Raw genomic sequence first — 17,488 nt, 5'->3', positions numbered from 1 at the left:
TCTCGCGAAAGAAGTTCTTCCGCAGGAATTCACTAAAGAACCTTCTTCCGCAATTGAAATTTTCAACTGTGAAAGAAGTTTCTTCTGTGGATTTCACATGGAAGAAGTACTTCCATGGCTTTCAAATAGAAACTTCCACCATTCCCGTACTCAGAATAAACAACCAAACGCACAAAAGCTATAAAATATGTACCTTGGTCGATAAATAACACACCAAAGCAGAGATCTCTAACTTCACCACACCCCAAACTCTCTCAAAGCTCCAAATACTGCACAGCACAACCACAAAGAAACAAAGAAAGCAACAATGTAACCAAAAAACAAATAAACCAACTTTTTGTAAAAATATACGTTGAGGGGTATTTTGGGGTTTATGAAAAATTGTTGGGTGCCTCTAGCAATAACCAATTTTTGTGTGTGTGTCATGTATTGAGTACATTACGGTTTCCTTTCTCTAAATTATATCAATAGCTAAAAAAAAAAAAGAGGATTTAAAGAGAGAAAACTGTCTAAATAAAAAAAAAAAAAGAGAAAGGAAACTGCAACACATTCCCCTTTTAGCATAGTGAAGTAGAGCATGACCTTGGGCAGGGAGGCGAAGCGCAGCAAAATGAGGATAGCCCACTTGCTGTTAGGACACTTTCCATCGCAGTTTCAGGTCATGTTTCTGTCTCTACTGATTTTCCTCTGTGATACTTTTCATTTCCTGATCCAAATTTCCAAAATAAATGTACATTTATTCTATTTTATTTTTTATTTTTTTGCTATGAGAAAGTTAATCTGAGTTTGATACGGGACTTATCAGGATTGGATTAAGATAGACCTGGGCTCAAATTTCTTAAAAGTTAAAAGAAAAATGTCTTTATGTAATTTATTGAAGATAAAATACATAAAAAAAATTAAGAATAAAAAATATAATTAAACCTAAATAAAATTGGTAAAAGTTCATCTCCAATAAAAAATATTTGATGAGTTTTTTTAGAATAGTTTTTTTTCTTTTTTTTGAAGTAAATTCTATTGATATTATATATTTCTTAAGTTTTAACCTAAATATCTTATATAAATAACTTATCTTCAAAGTTTTTAAAAAATAAATTAATGTACTTTAAGATATTCAAATTACTATCTTAAATTTTGGTGCCATAAGGCGAGAGACTCACAGAATTACAGATACATAGATATACCAATACCAATCATCGTGGAAAATTACCCACGGAACAGTGTATTTTCAGAAATCTAGAAACTTGATGATGACGGGGATGGGTATAGCGTGAAAAGGAAAGACGTGCCACGAAACTATACGGAACTGAAATCTCAGTCGAAGCAAGCAATGGGCAACGTTCAGTCACCTCCCAACAATGATCCTCGATATGTTTCAGCAACCAGGTCCCTCTTCTTCTTCTTCTTCTTCTTCTTCTTCCCACACTTTGTGACAGAAAATCAATTTCCATAGACTAATCTCTAGAATCATTGTAGAGCTTTTACTCAAAAGGAACTTGAAGACTTGAGGTCTCTGTTCATCAATCTGGCAAATCAATCCCAGAGCAACGGGAAATACATCTCTCCCTCCGTTTTTCAGGTTTTTTTTTTTACAATCCAATGATTAATTTATTAACTTCAATTCATAACCCATTTGTTATTATCCTCTAAAACCCATGTTTTTTATTTTTTGGTTTTTGCTTTCGTGTTGTAGTCATATTTTGGACTTCATGGCCCTCTTGGGGAGAGGATGTTTGATTTAGTTACTCAGGAGCGCAAGGATCAGAGGCTAACCTTTGAAGACCTCGTGGATGCTAAAGTGAGTTCTTGGTTTTCATCATCGTTTTTTGTTGGTATTGTCCCAAAATTATGACATATTTAACACGGAGTCATGTATCCACTATATATATTGGTTTGATTTTCCATGTTACAGGCTACTTATGAGAAAGGGACAAAAGATGAAATTGAAGAATTCATCTTTCGCTTATTGGATGTATCTGGAGATAATTTTGTAGGGAGGTAGGATGCGGGTCTGATCATATACAAGCCTCCATTTTGTGCAAAATTATTAAGCACTGGAGCTAGTTTACCAATCTGCTAGTTTGAATTCATTATCGTTCTTCATGGCAAAGTGAAATTTAGTCACTTTATATCTAGATATCTCACGATCCATGGAATTATTCTATAGATACTTTTTCGGGTACTGGAGTTTCATTTCTTGGATTTGAACATTTTTTTTTATTAGTTTGATTGGCTGAACTTTGTGATTCAGTTCTACAAGTGATACTTCTTTAGAAGTAGTGTTGTTGGCCTGGTCGATGTTCTGTTTATGTTTCTAACAAAGGGCAACGGATTATAATATGTTAGAATTTTTAGTTTATGAATATAGCCACATAGGTTTATTTTGCTTTACTTTCCCCCTTTTGTATTCTTGTTAATATATCTTACATTGGATATGCAGGTCTGATTTGGAAACTGTTATGATTGCTATTTTTAACGATATATTATGCATAAAAGGTTCTGAGGATAGATCATGTTCACATCAAGATATTTTCAACATATTTCTGAATGCTGCAAATTTCTCCAAGCATGATGAAGGGGGCACTGAGGAGACTATGTCTTTTGAAGATTTCAGAAGCTGGTGTACTCATCTTCCCTCTGTGAGGAAGCTTCTTGGAAGCCTGCTTTTGTCACCTGATTCAGGTATTGCTTCACTTAATTTCCAACATTTTTGTTGTTGACTGAATTTGTTACAAATTTATCTGAAATATGACATAACAAGATCATGATCATGGAGTTATGAGCAGATGATCCCCGGAATGGTCCGATTTGAAGTTTCATGCTTATCAAACTTTGCCTTTGATTATGATTTTTCCTCCCCCAAATTTTACATAGTTGGTCCCGAAGTGGGATTCAATAGGAAGCTGTGTTGGGAAGTCAACAACCAATAAACTTAGCTTAACCTTTCGTGGCATGGGTCAACAATACTACTACGCTCAAGTTTAGTGTTAGGCTGTTACAATTAAGTATGTGTTGTATAGCTCAAGCTCAAGTTTAGTGTTAAATAGTCTATAGCTACTATATTATCATCTAGATGTAGTGTTAAATAGTATAATTTGTTTTAGAACTTGAAATATTGAAACACCTATAGGTGAAGTAGTTGACACCATTATTAGGAGGATTAACTTTATGTGCCTTCAAAAACTCATGTGGGATGACAAAAATGCTACAGAGTTAGGCACTTTAGGATTTCAACTCTGGTGCACAGGTAAAGTTAGAAGAAGAAATTGGGTGGGTATTATTGTTGATTAAGATCTGACTGAATCACGTGGTCAATGTTAGGAGGGGAAACCATTAGAAAGGTTCTTACCGTTCACTGAAATTTTGGTGCTTGATACTGAGAGAGCCCAATGGCATTTATTGTTGCATGTGGCCAACCCCATTTAGTGGTATAATGCTTGGTTGATGTTGCTTTTATTGTTATTGTAGTAGTTGTGTTTGTACTCATTGATCAATAGGTTGGTGTCATTGTAGGCTTCTTATTAGCAACCAAAAATAATTTTACTGCAATTTATTTGACCTACTTAAAATGAAAATATTTTGACCCAAGTAATGATTTTTCTTCTAATAGAATAATTATTGAACAATATTAACTTTAAATAGCAATTGATGGTGATGATCTGCTAAACACATGCTAGCAGCTTGACTAAATGAATACTAGTGACCTAAGAGCAATTCTTTGCACAATATTGAATCTTGTAAAATATTCTGCTAGTTACCATAAACATTTGCGTAAACTGCAATTTTTCTTTTCTTCTGTGTTTGCGTTGAACTTGATATATGTCTGTTAGACTGTTGCACAGACACGTGCAATTTCATTAAACAATATGCTTTACATTTTGACTGTATTCATTTCATTACTGTTACAAAATGCTGTGGAATTAGCTTTGAGTAAGGTCCAGGGTAAATGATTAGTATATTTTCTTATTCCCATGTTTTTACTTTTTCCTAGGACGACCTGGTTATCAGATTCCTAAACTATTGACTTCGAAGGCTATTGATTCTAACATTATACTTTTGAGAAAGGAATATGCTTGGCATATTGGAGGAGCACTCTCTCACCAAGACCTGGAAGATTGGAACCTTTTGTATCATAGTTCTCTCAATGGTCTTAGTTTTAATACATTCTTGGGCAACATTTCGTAAGTACATTTTTTTGCCTTTGAAGCATCCTACTGCTCTAAATTAGTAGATTTCTGTCGACTTCACACATAAAATCAAAATTGCAGAAATTAACCCTAGAGGAGATTGTGAATGGCTAGGCCTTTCATTTAATCAATGGGGTTAAATCTAGAAGAAACAGAACACAAGATGACTTGCAGGACGGACACATTCTTTTTACTATAATGATATCTCCAGTATATTTAAATATTGAGTACCCTCTGAGGTGTTGCAAGCTTCATGGCTGTGTTATCAATGACGGATGGCCCAAATTCTGCCATATAAACATGCCATTGCAACCTTTGGCACAGCCATAGCAGGTCTCCCTTCACATATTGCCTATGACAGTTGGCCAAAAATCCACGATGCCATGGCGGCATGGCGCTTCCATTTAACTACACTTCTTCATGGGCTGATTGCTGTTGCAGTTTCTGTTTAGTGTTTTTAATGCATGGTATATTAAAAAAAAAAAAAAAACAGATTGTGTTAGTTTGAGATACTAAAACTTGATTTGGTACTACACATGGACTACAATTGGGTTTATTGTTTGTTAGTTTTACAAGCCAATAGCTATGAATAGGTTTAACTATATGTTAGGAGCCTTGTTATTACAATGCATAGTTAAAGACTTATCTTAGACTTAGTTCTACCATACATGTAAAAATTGGAAGCAACGTGTAACTAATTTTTATTACTATTATGATTATGATAAGATTGATTAAAAAGAAGCATAGTTTGTCAGTTTATTGGCATCTATTGTTTTATGGGGTTTAAAATGCTAAAAATGACAGTTAAATTCATTTCATTTTCTTTTTATCTACAAAACATTTATGTCTGTTTCTGCACTGCTCTAACAAAGCCCTATGTAGGATTGGAAATTTGGAATACATATTTGACTCTTAATTTCAACTGCAGAAATCATGCAGGCCCAACTGTGTTAATTATTAAGGATAAAGAGGGTTATATATATGGAGGGTATGCTTCTCAACCATGGGAGCGGCATGCTGATTTTTACGGAGACCTGAAATGTTTCCTTTTTCAACTAAATCCAGTGGCATCTATATTCAGGCCAACTGGAGCAAACAATAATCTGCAATGGGTAACTACTATCTACTTGTTTCTGCCTGTGTGATCATCACACTCTATCCTATTTGTTATAGATTTATTATTCTTGTTTAACTCTTGAATGTCCATGTATTGTGTAGTGCGCTATCAACTTCAGTTCAGAGGACATTCCAAATGGCATTGGCTTTGGGGGACGAGTGAATCACTTGGGTTTGTTTATATCAGCAAACTTTGATCAAGGACATACATTTTCGTGTACCACGTTTGGTAGCCCTTGTCTCTCCAAGACTAACCGTATATTGCCTGAAGTAATAGAATGCTGGGGAGTCACACAAGATGCGACACAAGACAAGAATGATGCTGTCAAGGGCACTATTCTGGAGAGGTTCAAGGAAGATCGCAACATGCTCAAAATGGTAGGCCTAGCAAATTCCAGCGAGTAAAGTGTTGCTTGCATGCGTTTGATATAATCCACCCATTGGACTTTTAATATCATTGTTCATATGCCATGAGAAATACAACTTTATGTAGCGGTAATCTTTGTTAAATAACATATTGTGAAGCCTTTCTTTTATAATTCTTTTTGGTACCTTGAGAATAATAATTAACATAAAGTGGGGCTGTACTGTACTTGCATGATAGATACATGCGAAGATTTCTTAAGCATCCGAGCTTGATAATGCTAACAGTATACTACAAAAATCTACAAAATTTAAATGGGTAAATGATCAATTTGGTCCCTCGACTTTACACTCGCTGTCAATTTAATCTCCATATTATGGGAATACATAATTTAGTCCACAATTATGTAAATGCATTGACAATTTAATCCTGCAATCAAGTCTCTTCCATTTCAGTTAATGTTTATGATGACGACGTGACAAATGTAGGTGGTGGAAGTGGAAGCCCCATGTTAGGTCACGCATGTGGGGACAAAATTGTTAGTTGGATTATGTTAGTTTTTTTTTTTTACCTTTTATTAAGTTATCACAAATTGACCTTTAGTACTCTTCCTTTTTATATTTTGTGAGAGAGAGATCGATCCATGGGTTGTTCTGCTCATTCCCACCTTTGCTTTGTCGGTGGCCATGATGATGTAGCGGCACACAGTGGCATTTGATTTGGGGTTGTCATGTACTTTTGATATCTTCGTGTGTGTTGAAGACGACGAAAGACAACTTCCTAATGTAAGGTTTTGGTGTATGTGGAGGGTAAACAAAGTTACTCAAGTTATTGGAGAATGACCTAATGAATGTGTGGATTGTCCATGACTTGTGTAAGGCTTGTGGTGGATATAGTGAGTTTCGAAATGTGTTTTATTTGGTATCAGGAAGAGAGTTTGAGGATGATTTAACTTTATTTTGAATGATGAGGATGTATTAGCGTTGTGTAACACATCTCTCCTTGATCCAAACAAGGATGTATACATATATTTTGACCATGTGATAGATGCCACATCAGAGATTCTCATTGATGGTGCATTTGATGTTGTTGATGAGGTAATAGTTGGCAGCAAAAACAAAAAAGTGATTGATGGTGAGGATGCCGATGTAGATGATTGTATTGGAGATGATGGTTTAACAAAAAAAAATATAATTGTCATTTAATAATATTTGCAATTTAATGGTACATAATTGTCTAGACAATTTTGTCACTACGGATGAAAATATTATCATGAAATTAGGAAGAAAAGTCTTCTTCTCAACATAGTCGTTGCTTTTTTTGTAAATTTTAAATTAAAAATTTTAAAAGTAAAAATTACTATGATTTTAGTCCAAAATACTATTGGTTGATGTGGAATGTACCTTGTATGTCTGACCCAGCATGTGACTTCCACTTCCACCACTTGGATTTGCCATGTCGTCTTTAACATGTCATGTCATCTTAAAAGTTAACTAGAATGAAGGAGACTTGATGGTAGGATTAAATTGTAAGTAGATTTGTATAATTGTGAACTAAATTATGTATTTTCATAGTATAGGGACTAAATTAAAAGTGAATATAAATTGCAGGGACTAAATTAGTCATTTATCAAAATTTTAATGCACTCTATTATTAGTTAAATTTTTATTGAGATCTACAAAATCCAAGGGAGACTCATAAAAAGTAGCATTTACAAAACTGTGATTTTTAATAAATTTTAATTAATGAATAAAAGTGTGTTAGAAAGTGACAAAGTGATTGTTAATAATATTTCTCACTGCAAAGTCGATATCCAAGTTACCCAGTAACATGAATCCTGTCCATGTAAAATATAAAAGGATTCGACTTAGGAATGCGTAGAGGTGTCAAAATGGACAATCTAGTCCAACCCGAAATTTTTATGGGCTGCATTTTTATGGTCCGGTGTTCTGACCCAAAACAGGCCTATTTGGTGATGTTCATTTCAAATATTTCTTTTTCTTTTGAACATACGCACCAATGACCATTTTACTAATCAACAATGATATCTATTTTTTTTTTAATCTTGTTCTACCTCATTTTGTTTTATATTTGTCCCTTTATTTCATCTGTCATATTTTTTCATTTTCTTTACGTTTTCCTTTTTTTTTCCCTTCTTCTTTTCACCACTCGTGTTTACATCTTAAAAGTAGAATATACATACCATTTGGACTTGACTTTAATAATTGATAAAGAAGAAAGTATTGCACATGAGCTGCGTAATAGTGAAAGATTATGGTCAAGGATAGGGAGAAAGTTGATTTTTAGCTAAGATTCGAAACCCAACAGCTTTCCCGACATTATCAAGAAGCATAATGCTTGGCATTGAACAACTAAGCACGTCACCTCACATGTAGGGTCAGGTGAAAATATCACAGTAGTAGGAGATAAGGGTGGTTTAATATAGTTCAACTCAATCTAATGCAACTTTAACTGGTCAAAAAATGAGTAGATTGAGTTTTAAGAGTGGGTTGAAAATCTTATCCAATTAAATTGTAGATGGGCTGTAAGTTATGTTGGATTAATCCGTCATAGTTTAAACAAAAATGTCATAAAAGGACGTTTGATAAATTAATCTACCAAATAATAAATAAAAACATAAATAATTCAAATATAACTATATCGCTAATGAGTTCATCTAAATATTACAAATAAAGAAAATCCAACAAAAGTCAAAACAAGAAATTGGATAATCACCTTAAGTTTTTTTCCCCGAAGAACCTATATGATAATTTTTAATGTATTTTTTTATCATTTTTTTTTTCATTTGCAGATCTTAAATTCTAAATCTCATTTGCTGAGAATTGAACACATTTCACTCGGACTAACAATATGTTTGATCATATTTTTCATTAAATTTTCTTCTATCAGTTTATAAAAAATTAATAGTTACATTAAAACATTTCATTAAACTATGTAGGTGATAAATTTAAGTTTAAAATATGAATTTTTACTGAATATATTATATAAATGTTAAAGTTGTACTAAGAGATTTTAGTTCAAGTGATTAAACAAAATGTGTAAGTTTTGTAAATCTTTTAAATAATGTCTTTCACGGATTGGAATTTCAATATTTTTCCCCTTAAATGTTATATAGGCACAAATTATTATTATCTACTCAAATTGTACTCAGTTCCGTCCCTAATTTCTATGAGTTCCAAAATATCAACACTCCAAATTAAATGTCAAAATTGATTATTCTGATGACTTAATGCTTTATTTGATATATAAATATGAAAGGAAGGAAAAAGAAAAAAAAAAGTGGAATCTAATATGTACGCATAGAGTTTGGTAATTGAATAACAGTGAAATTGCTATACAAGGCGCCACATGTGAATGTAGTGTACATAAAAGTTACGGATAAATTAATAAATACGGCAAATCTTGATATGATTATAATCAAAATTGTATGCCTGTTTAATCCAAAGTTCTTCACTTTCTGTATAATTGGATTTGGTTCACATGGAGGGAGATACTTTTCGGACACCGGGTTATCTCTTGCCTTGACTAAGCTTGAACAATACTGCCACAGACACAGTGCCACATGCCTACGGGTACAATTATTGAGATGTTTCAAGAGCATTTCGATTCCAATATTTTTTTTGCTATAATAATATATTATTATTATACGTCCTTTTTTATATTAGTATTTTTTTAATTTAATAATTTTTAAATGAATCTAAAAAATAATATCATATACATCATTAGTATTGATAACTATTATTATTATTTGATAAAAAAAATACACTATAGAAAATTCACGTTTAATATTCCTTTCGGTCTTATGTATTAGTCACATTCAAAAAAAAATATTTGATCTTATTTATAAGTCATTAACTAATTTATTAATAATGATTTTTTAATTCTGTCATTTATACTATTTTTAATATTTTATTATTAGGGAAGTTTATTTTTTATGTATAGTCCACCTACTCTTTTCACTCCATGCAATTAATGAAAATATGAGTACCTCTTCAAATACTTCATTCTCTTTCTCGTATTATCTTTACTCTCATATTATCTATGTCTTTTGTTTTCTTTCTCAATATTGGAACATCCGATAAGAGTCTCAATATTATGAAGATTTGTTTGGGATGGTTGTGGAAGACTCGTTAGCGTCTGAACATGTTCTTTCCTTCTACTTGGACTAGTATTCATTGATGGAGATAGTTGACTGATCACTCGAAGAGAAATATTGAGATTGAAGATTATTATTGATTCATATTCATTGATGGAGATAGTAGAATAATGAATGAATATTCATAATGACGTGAAAGAAAGAGAATATGAGATGATAATTTAAGCTAAATATTTAATTAATTATTAGTGAAATTAGTTAGATATGTAATTATGTTGAAATATAATTAAAAATTTATTTTATTTTTTAGACATATTTAATGACTTAACTTGTTGAGTTTGATGATTGGGTTGAAACGAAGAGGAAGTAAAATGAAACTCCTAAGTCGTGATAGAAAATTAATAAGCAAAAGGATAGGATAGCTTAAAAGGACGTTTCAATTGTGCCTTTTCTCTTCGAGTGCTAGAATAAAAAAACCTACGGAACACGTGTAATAAATGACTATGGAGTATGGACCATCTGTCCAGACAATGGACACGTGTCATTATTTGTTGACCATTTTCCCATCTTGTATGTTCTCTCTCTTTCTTTGTTGCATTCAACATTTTTAATTAAAATTAATTTTTATTAACATTAAAATATTGAGTTGTTTTTGTTCAATGGCCAATCCTAATTAATGAGTATGGAGTTTGAATATAAAGAGCTTCTTTCGTAAAAAGCAATTTAATTTAAATTTTGTCCTTCATTTCTAATAAGATCATATCATTGTGGACCCTTGTTTAGGAAAGGATTTGGTATCCTTATCTCCAATGCCACAATTAACAAATATGAATATCTGATATATTTCCCCTGGTATTCTTGCCTATAAGTCATGCTTCGGAGAACGGAAATAGATACTCCCCATTTCCGATTTCCTCCGTTTCTTCCATTTCTTTAAGCTTTAAAATAAATAAATTAAGTAACATTTACTTTCTCAAAAAACCATTCACTTAATTATTTTTTAAATTAAAAACAGAACAACTTTTGGTCGAAGTAACCCTGAAATTGAAACTTACAATTTGGGCTTAAACATTAAAAGAAAACTTTGTGAAAGCTTGTTTGGAAGAAGAATTGGTGGTAGTATAACCTCCGTCCACAACTAGATTCACTCCACTCACGTATTTTGACTCATCACTAGCCAAAAACAAAGTTGCTTCTGCCACATCCTTTTCCTTTAAAACCACTCCCTTCAAGTTCGCCGCCTCCAAATATATCTCCTCTGCTTTCTCCTTCTCCATCCTCATCGCACGTGTCAGCATTGGAGTCCCCACCGCATAGGGCGAAACACAGTTAACTCTGATTCCATGTTTCCCCAATTCCACGCACAGGTTCTTCATCAAACCCACCACTGCGTTCTTCGACGCCGCGTACGGGTGCGCCCAACCCGCATTCGACACAGAAGCGATGCTAGCAGTGAAAACAATGCTCCCTTTCTTTCTGGGAATCATGACCTTAGCGGCGTGTTTGGCGGCGTAGAAGGCACCGAAGACGTTCACCTCGAAGACCCTCTTCAGGTCACCGCTGTCGATGGCCGTGATGGAGTTAGAACAGTCGGAACGGCCCGTGATGCCGGCGTTGCTGAAGAGGATGTCGAGCTTGCCGTGTCGCGAGACGGCAGCGTTGACGGCGGTTTCGACGTCTTTGTCGTTGGTGACGTCGCAGTGAACATAGGAAATGTCGTCGTTGTTGTTTTTGTCGGAGGAATTGAGACTTTGGCATAGGGAGTGTCCGAGGTTGTCTTGGATGTCGGCGATGACGACCTTGGCACCGTGGCGAAGGAAAAGCTTGGCGGTGGCTTCACCGATGCCACTGGCTCCGCCGGTTATGAGTGCTACTTTGCCATCTAACCTGCATGTGCATGCTTGGAAGGGTAAGTACTTCAGAACAGAGTAGTAAACAAAATCATGGAGTAATACATGAATTTGAGTACGTAGTGGTTTTGATTACCTCTTGGAGAGTGGAGCGTCTGAGGAGGAACATGCTTGCATGGCTTTCTTTCTTTCTTCTAAAGCTCTATTATTGGATAGAGAAAAGGAAAGGGAGAAGAGAGGGACTAATTGGCTTTAGTGTGGTGTGAAACCTATTCTATTAGCATCCTTTCATGAATCTCACGGATGCGCAATATTACCCCAGCTTATCGATAAAGCAAGACCTGTTTCTGAATTGCTGACATGCACTGACACTTGACAGATTGTGCCCCAACTTTTTCTTTTTTTTTTCTTAACTGTTTGGATTTATCATGGGAAAAAAAATTAATTAATTTAAAATTCAAGTCATAACATAAATAAAATTTGATTAAAAATTATTTTTGTTAAAGATTAAAATTAAATATTATCTAAATAATTTGAGTTTAACTTCAACTTCAGTATAGCTCGATCCCTTGATTAGTTGTAAACTCATTATTTGGAGATGAATAAATTGGGCTTAAAGCAATATTGATACTGGACGACATAACTCCAATAATAATTACGGCTGTTGGTATAGCTAGATGAAGCAAAATTTGTGAATGCATTATATGAAATTAGGGTATGTTTCTGAAGAATATGTAGCAAAAGAAACAATGTTGGTCAGTATGTCGTAAAAATTAAACACCAGCATCTATGAAACAAATTAACAACAGTCAAATTAATTTCAAGAAGTGGGAACAATGTGTGGTGATGGACTGAAGATCTGTCTTTTTTTCTTCAAATAATAGGGTAACTATGAGGTTTTTTTTTTTTGCTCCAACTACCTTAGATCTAAAACATTGCATTTATTTAAAAGCATACATAAACTCAAATTTAATTAAAGTAAGGAAGTAACTAAACAAAACATATGACTTTTAGAAAAAAAATGGTAACTTCTAAGTTCTGATGACAGTCTTTATATATATATACACACACATAAGCACATAATCACATTACCAAACGATTGCAAGCGGAATTGTTTCGGAGCATCTGAAGTGTAAGATATTTCTCTAGCTACAAGAGTCGATCTCCTCTAAACACATAATTTTTTTTCTTTCTAATGAATAAAACTTAAAGCAAAATATTTATATTTATGTTATTATGTTTTCAAATCAAATAATAAAACATTAATTTTTTAACATTAAATATTCTTCATTAAAATAAGTTACTGAATACGAAAATAAAAAAGTTAGATATCGCAGTCTCGAATGGAATCCTAATTTTTGAACACTTTAAATACTTTGTTGACGTCTTTATTTTTTTAATCTTTTTTTTCAATTGTTTATTTATGACTTACATTCAATAATCAAATGTGTTTCTCATTCATGACTTACAGTGAAGTATGTTAATTAGTTGGTGACTTAATTAAAATTACAATGTTGGAGAATATCCAGAGGCATGCTATTTTATTGTGGGGAGGGGCGTAAATTGTATGAGCTGGGGAGTGTTTCACTGGTTAATTGTGAACACGGGGAAAGTGTGGGGCTATACTGTTATAGTGTCATTTCTGTATCCAGTGTACAGCTTGATGAGTGAATTGGGTACAACTTGTTATTAATATTTTTTTCTGATAAAAAATACCAATTTATTTTTCTTTCTTTTTTTGTTTATATATCTAAGAGAGTCTACTGTCAATATCCAAGAAATTTCCAGGGATTTTTTTTCCTATTGGAAGCATTCGCTGTACGTGAAGGTCTTCATCTTGGATCATATCATGTTCACATGGAGGGAGATGCTTTTCGGACATCGGGAATCTCTTACCTTGACAAAGGTTGAACAATACTGCCACTTGCAGGTACCATTGCATCTCGATTCCAACATTTTTTTTGTTAATGTAGTTATTACCTTTTTAAACCAAATTACTTTATAGTTATTTTATAACTATTTAACCTTATTTTAAAAAAAATCAAATTACTTTAAGACTTAAATATATTTTTAATTTTTTATATTTGAGTAATTTTTTATTTAGGGTTTTTAATTCAAAATTTATATTTTTAATCCCTAAATTATTAGAAATGTTATTATTGTTCCCTTATCCCTATTGGTGTTAGACTTATTACTCGCGTGGCTAAGGATATCCATGTCAATAATACACATGTGTAATTAATTATAAGTTGTGAAATTTTTTATAAATTTGATTGATTTAAATATCTAGGTCCATCAAATTTCAGTTAAGTCTATTTTTGGTTGGAATTTTTTTAGTTGATTCCAATTTAAAAAGTTTAAGCCTCTAATTTGAAAATAACTTAATTAATTGGGTCCTCAAAATTAACATTAAAAAATTTCGAGATGTGATTGATAGTGTGTTTTCTAATAATTTTAGAAATATAATTTAAGGCATTTTCAAACTCCGAAAATTTAGGTTAATGTGTCATATTAAAATGTTTTGTGATTTTAAACTCCCAAAATTCAGTAAAGCAAAATTAAACACCATGTTTGCACGTTTTAGCTACAAGTCATAATAGTTAATTCCAAACTAAAACACAAGTCAAAACCTCACCCATGACAGTGTGACGAGGAGCAGGGGAGGGGGAGAAAATAATGGTAAGCATTGGAGTATGTGGGTTTTTTTTTATCATCTGGGTATAATTTTTTTTCAAACTTATTAAATAGAAATGCTTTTTGAATTAATTTTCATTTAAAAATAACTTGTAAAAATAATTACAATTTTATAAACAAAAATAATAAATCTTTATACCACTTCAGTTTTAAAACTTGTGGCCTTATAACTTGAACTAGTAATAGATAAGGTTTGAGCTTTGAATTTTTTAAAAAGTTCAGACCAGCAAATTTATATTTCATCATATCCTCATTCCGAAAATTGATATTGTATTTAATCTAAAAGGAAACGGAGAGGATGCATTTATGAACTGTAGTGTACTTGTGAAAATAGTGTGGGTATGATTTCTCAGTTCCTGCCAAGTGGCGATTGCCGATTAACGACCCATTGGTCATCAGTGTGGACTTTGGCAACCACGTGTTGCGACTCCTAGGTACACCATTGACGTTGTTTAGCCCTAGGTTCTTTATAACCATGTGCACCAAATAACAGCAAAACCATACGCCCACTAGAACATATGTCGTTTTTTTTTTTTATTATTTATTCAACAGTTTTTTTTTAAAAAAATCATTATTCCCCACCATCAGAAAAATGTGAATTTTAATCTGTTGGCCTTCTCCCTGATTGCACTCCTTCTCTACCCCTCCTATTCTCCTAACTTTTCTTATTCTCTCTTCTTTCTTTTCTGACTTTTGCAATCAGTATTTTTTTTAAAAAATTGCTGAATTAGTATTTTTAAAATGTGTAATACATAGGATAAATATCCATTTTATATAAATTAAAATTTATAATAAAGAAATATTTTTAATATATAAATTAATTTTAAAATTATAATAAATAATTTATATTGTGATATCCTAAAAACACTCTTATTAAATTAAAAACTCTTATTGAAACAATAGTTTCTAAAAACCCTAGTGATTCCAATCGAGAAAGAGAAAGAAACTTACTCTGACATGCAAACTAATCCGGAACAAGCTAGCCCAACCTCCCTCGCATCCAATGCCCTACTCCCTAGTTTCGTCCCATTCTCTTCAGTGCCTAGCTGCACCAATATCTCATACAAATAATTAAATTAAGACATTACATGCAGTACACGTAAACATCTTCCTTATAATTCATTCGTGTGTGTCCCTCTTCGACTCTTTTTTATTTATCTGATGTAAAAGAATACCTCTTACATTAGTTTGTTTTTATATTTGATGTAAAAAAATATTTTTATATTTGTTGTAAAAATAATTGATGTAAAAAATTATTGTATCACACATAATGATATTTCATGCATTTTACTGACGAAAACAATTTATGACAGATCAATAATCTGTTGGACCATTCATTTTGGTATTTTATGTATTTGAAAAAAAAATTCAAAATAGTAAAAACAGTCGTCCACTTCAGTAGTGCAGGACATTTCACACGAAAGATACACACAAATATGAGTGTGGGTTTTTTTTAGCATTTGACTTCTGTATTTGTATTTCTCTCTTATTGTAAATATTCTATTCGGCACTCAATTAATACATGCCACTAAGCCATCCATTATATTATTCAACAAGTTTAACTTACATACTATTTTATATTATATTTTAATTCACATACAGAAATACAAATTTGGATTTTTTTTCCAGCTAAAAGTAACTGCACTTTTTGCTAAATAACAGAAATATTGTATTATTGTCTTACACACACTTTCACTTTTTTATTTTATTTTAATTCAAACTAGAAAACACACCTTTTGGCTTTTGGTCGAAGGAACTCAAATATGAAAGCTTACAATTTGGGCTTAATCAGCAGAAAACTTTCCTAAAGCTACTTCAGCCGAAGCAGTATTGTTAACACTGTAACCTCCGTCCACAACTAGGTTGACCCCACTCACGTACTTTGACTCATCACTAGCAAGAAACAAAGCTGCTTCTGCCAAATCCTCTTCCTTGAGAACCACACCCTTCAAGTTCCCTGCCTCCGCAAACAGTTCCTCTACCATCTCCTTCTCCATTCCCATTCCACGTGTCAGCAGAGGAGTGGCCACAGCATAGGGTGAAATGCAGTTAACTCTGATTCCATGCTTCCCCAGTTCCACGCACAAGTTCTTCATCAGACCCACCACTGCGTACTTCGACGCCGTGTATGGGTGCGGCGAACCCGGATGAGTCACCGAAACAGCGCTAGACGTGAACACAATGCTCCCTATCTTTCTAGGAATCATTATTTCAGCGGCGTGTTTGGCGGCGTAGAAAGCGCCGAAGACGTTGACTTCAAAAACCCTCTTCAAGTCAGCAGGATCAAGGGCGATGATGGAGGAGTCCGAATTGCCACCGATTCCGGCGTTACTGAAGAGGATGTCGAGCTTGCCGTGGCGTGAAACGGCAGCTTTGACGGCTATTTGAACGTCGTTATCGTTAGTGACATCACAGTGAACATAGGAAATGTTGTTGCCGGAGTTGAGGTTTTGGCAAAGGGAGTGTCCGAGGTTGTCTTGGATGTCGGCGATGACGACCTTGGCACCGTGGCGAAGGAAAAGCCTTGCAGTGGCTTCGCCGATGCCACTTGCTCCCCCGGTGATTAGTGCTACTTTGTCTTCTAACCTGCATGTTTGGATGGGTAACTGGGTAAGTTCTCCAAGACGAGACAAAGATAGCCTTGTTTCGGGAGCATATATTAAGAGGTAAAAAACAATACTCCCTAATAATTATCTTAGATTAGATTGTTCTCCCTAATAATGATCTTAGATTAGATTGTTCTGCACAGATTAAAAAAAATAATAACAAAAAAATAAAAGATAATAATTATAAAATTATCTTCACATTATCATCAATTTATCTTCAAATTTTATAATTTATCATTAATATATAAAAAATAATTAATCTTATATTAAAAAATCAAAATAACAATTATATTAGAATAAATATTTTTTTTGTTACATGAACGATTATAATATGACGAAAACGAATAATTAATTTGAAGTTTGAGCAGTGGTTTAGAGTTTAGATTACCTCTTGGAGAGTGGAGCGTCTGAGCACCCTTGCATCTTTCTTCTTAACTCTTAAGCCCTAGTGAGAAGAAAAGGCCATTACTTCAACTTATGTAGTAGTAGCTAGTTTTTATATGGTTTTACTGTTAGAGACGTGTAGAATGTCAATTGTGATAACAGTAGTATTT

At 33.2% G+C, this 17,488-nt stretch overlaps 3 protein-coding genes across 3 annotated transcripts; 1 reads left to right on the top strand and 2 right to left on the bottom strand.

Moving 5' to 3' along the window:
• The first annotated feature begins 592 nt into the window (after nt 1–592).
• On the top strand, nt 593–5,839 carry LOC100804508 (MTOR-associated protein MEAK7). The gene is made up of 9 exons (XM_014772069.3): nt 593–658; nt 1,233–1,386; nt 1,477–1,579; nt 1,694–1,798; nt 1,913–1,998; nt 2,441–2,682; nt 3,992–4,181; nt 5,116–5,299; nt 5,406–5,839. The coding sequence occupies exons 2-9, from the start codon at nt 1,331–1,333 to the stop codon at nt 5,706–5,708; spliced, it is 1,269 nt and encodes a 422-aa protein (XP_014627555.1). The 5' UTR covers nt 593–658; nt 1,233–1,330; the 3' UTR covers nt 5,709–5,839.
• Nucleotides 5,840–10,753: 4,914 nt separating this feature from the next.
• Nucleotides 10,754–12,027, bottom strand: LOC100803985 (secoisolariciresinol dehydrogenase). The gene is made up of 2 exons (XM_003554406.5): nt 11,771–12,027; nt 10,754–11,671 (listed from the first exon to the last, which is right to left on the bottom strand). Exons 1-2 carry the CDS (start codon nt 11,809–11,811, stop codon nt 10,849–10,851), a joined length of 864 nt encoding a protein of 287 aa, XP_003554454.1. The 5' UTR covers nt 11,812–12,027; the 3' UTR covers nt 10,754–10,848.
• A 3,957-nt stretch (nt 12,028–15,984) lies between these two features.
• Nucleotides 15,985–17,488, bottom strand: LOC100803447 (secoisolariciresinol dehydrogenase). The gene is made up of 2 exons (XM_003554405.4): nt 17,323–17,488; nt 15,985–16,914 (listed from the first exon to the last, which is right to left on the bottom strand). The coding sequence occupies exons 1-2, from the start codon at nt 17,355–17,357 to the stop codon at nt 16,113–16,115; spliced, it is 837 nt and encodes a 278-aa protein (XP_003554453.1). The 5' UTR covers nt 17,358–17,488; the 3' UTR covers nt 15,985–16,112.

The sequence above is a fragment of the Glycine max genome, chromosome 19, assembly GCF_000004515.6.
Source record: "Glycine max cultivar Williams 82 chromosome 19, Glycine_max_v4.0, whole genome shotgun sequence".
NCBI lineage: Eukaryota > Viridiplantae > Streptophyta > Magnoliopsida > Fabales > Fabaceae > Glycine > Glycine max.
This window is presented reverse-complemented; position numbering and strand designations above follow the sequence as displayed.

Bases quoted from the DNA above. Each gene is read 5' to 3' on its own strand.
- LOC100804508 (XM_014772069.3), top strand. From the start codon at position 1,331: ATGGGCAACGTTCAGTCACCTCCCAACAATGATCCTCGATATGTTTCA. The intron at 2,683-3,991 runs GTATTGCTTCAC...ACTTTTTCCTAG, and splicing joins GCTTTTGTCACCTGATTCAG to GACGACCTGGTTATCAGATT. The intron at 4,182-5,115 runs GTAAGTACATTT...TTTCAACTGCAG, and splicing joins ACATTCTTGGGCAACATTTC to AAATCATGCAGGCCCAACTG.
- LOC100803985 (XM_003554406.5), bottom strand. From the start codon at position 11,811: ATGCAAGCATGTTCCTCCTCAGACGCTCCACTCTCCAAGAG. The intron at 11,672-11,770 runs GTAATCAAAACC...ATGCACATGCAG, and splicing joins GACGCTCCACTCTCCAAGAG to GTTAGATGGCAAAGTAGCAC.
- LOC100803447 (XM_003554405.4), bottom strand. From the start codon at position 17,357: ATGCAAGGGTGCTCAGACGCTCCACTCTCCAAGAG. The intron at 16,915-17,322 runs GTAATCTAAACT...CCAAACATGCAG, and splicing joins GACGCTCCACTCTCCAAGAG to GTTAGAAGACAAAGTAGCAC.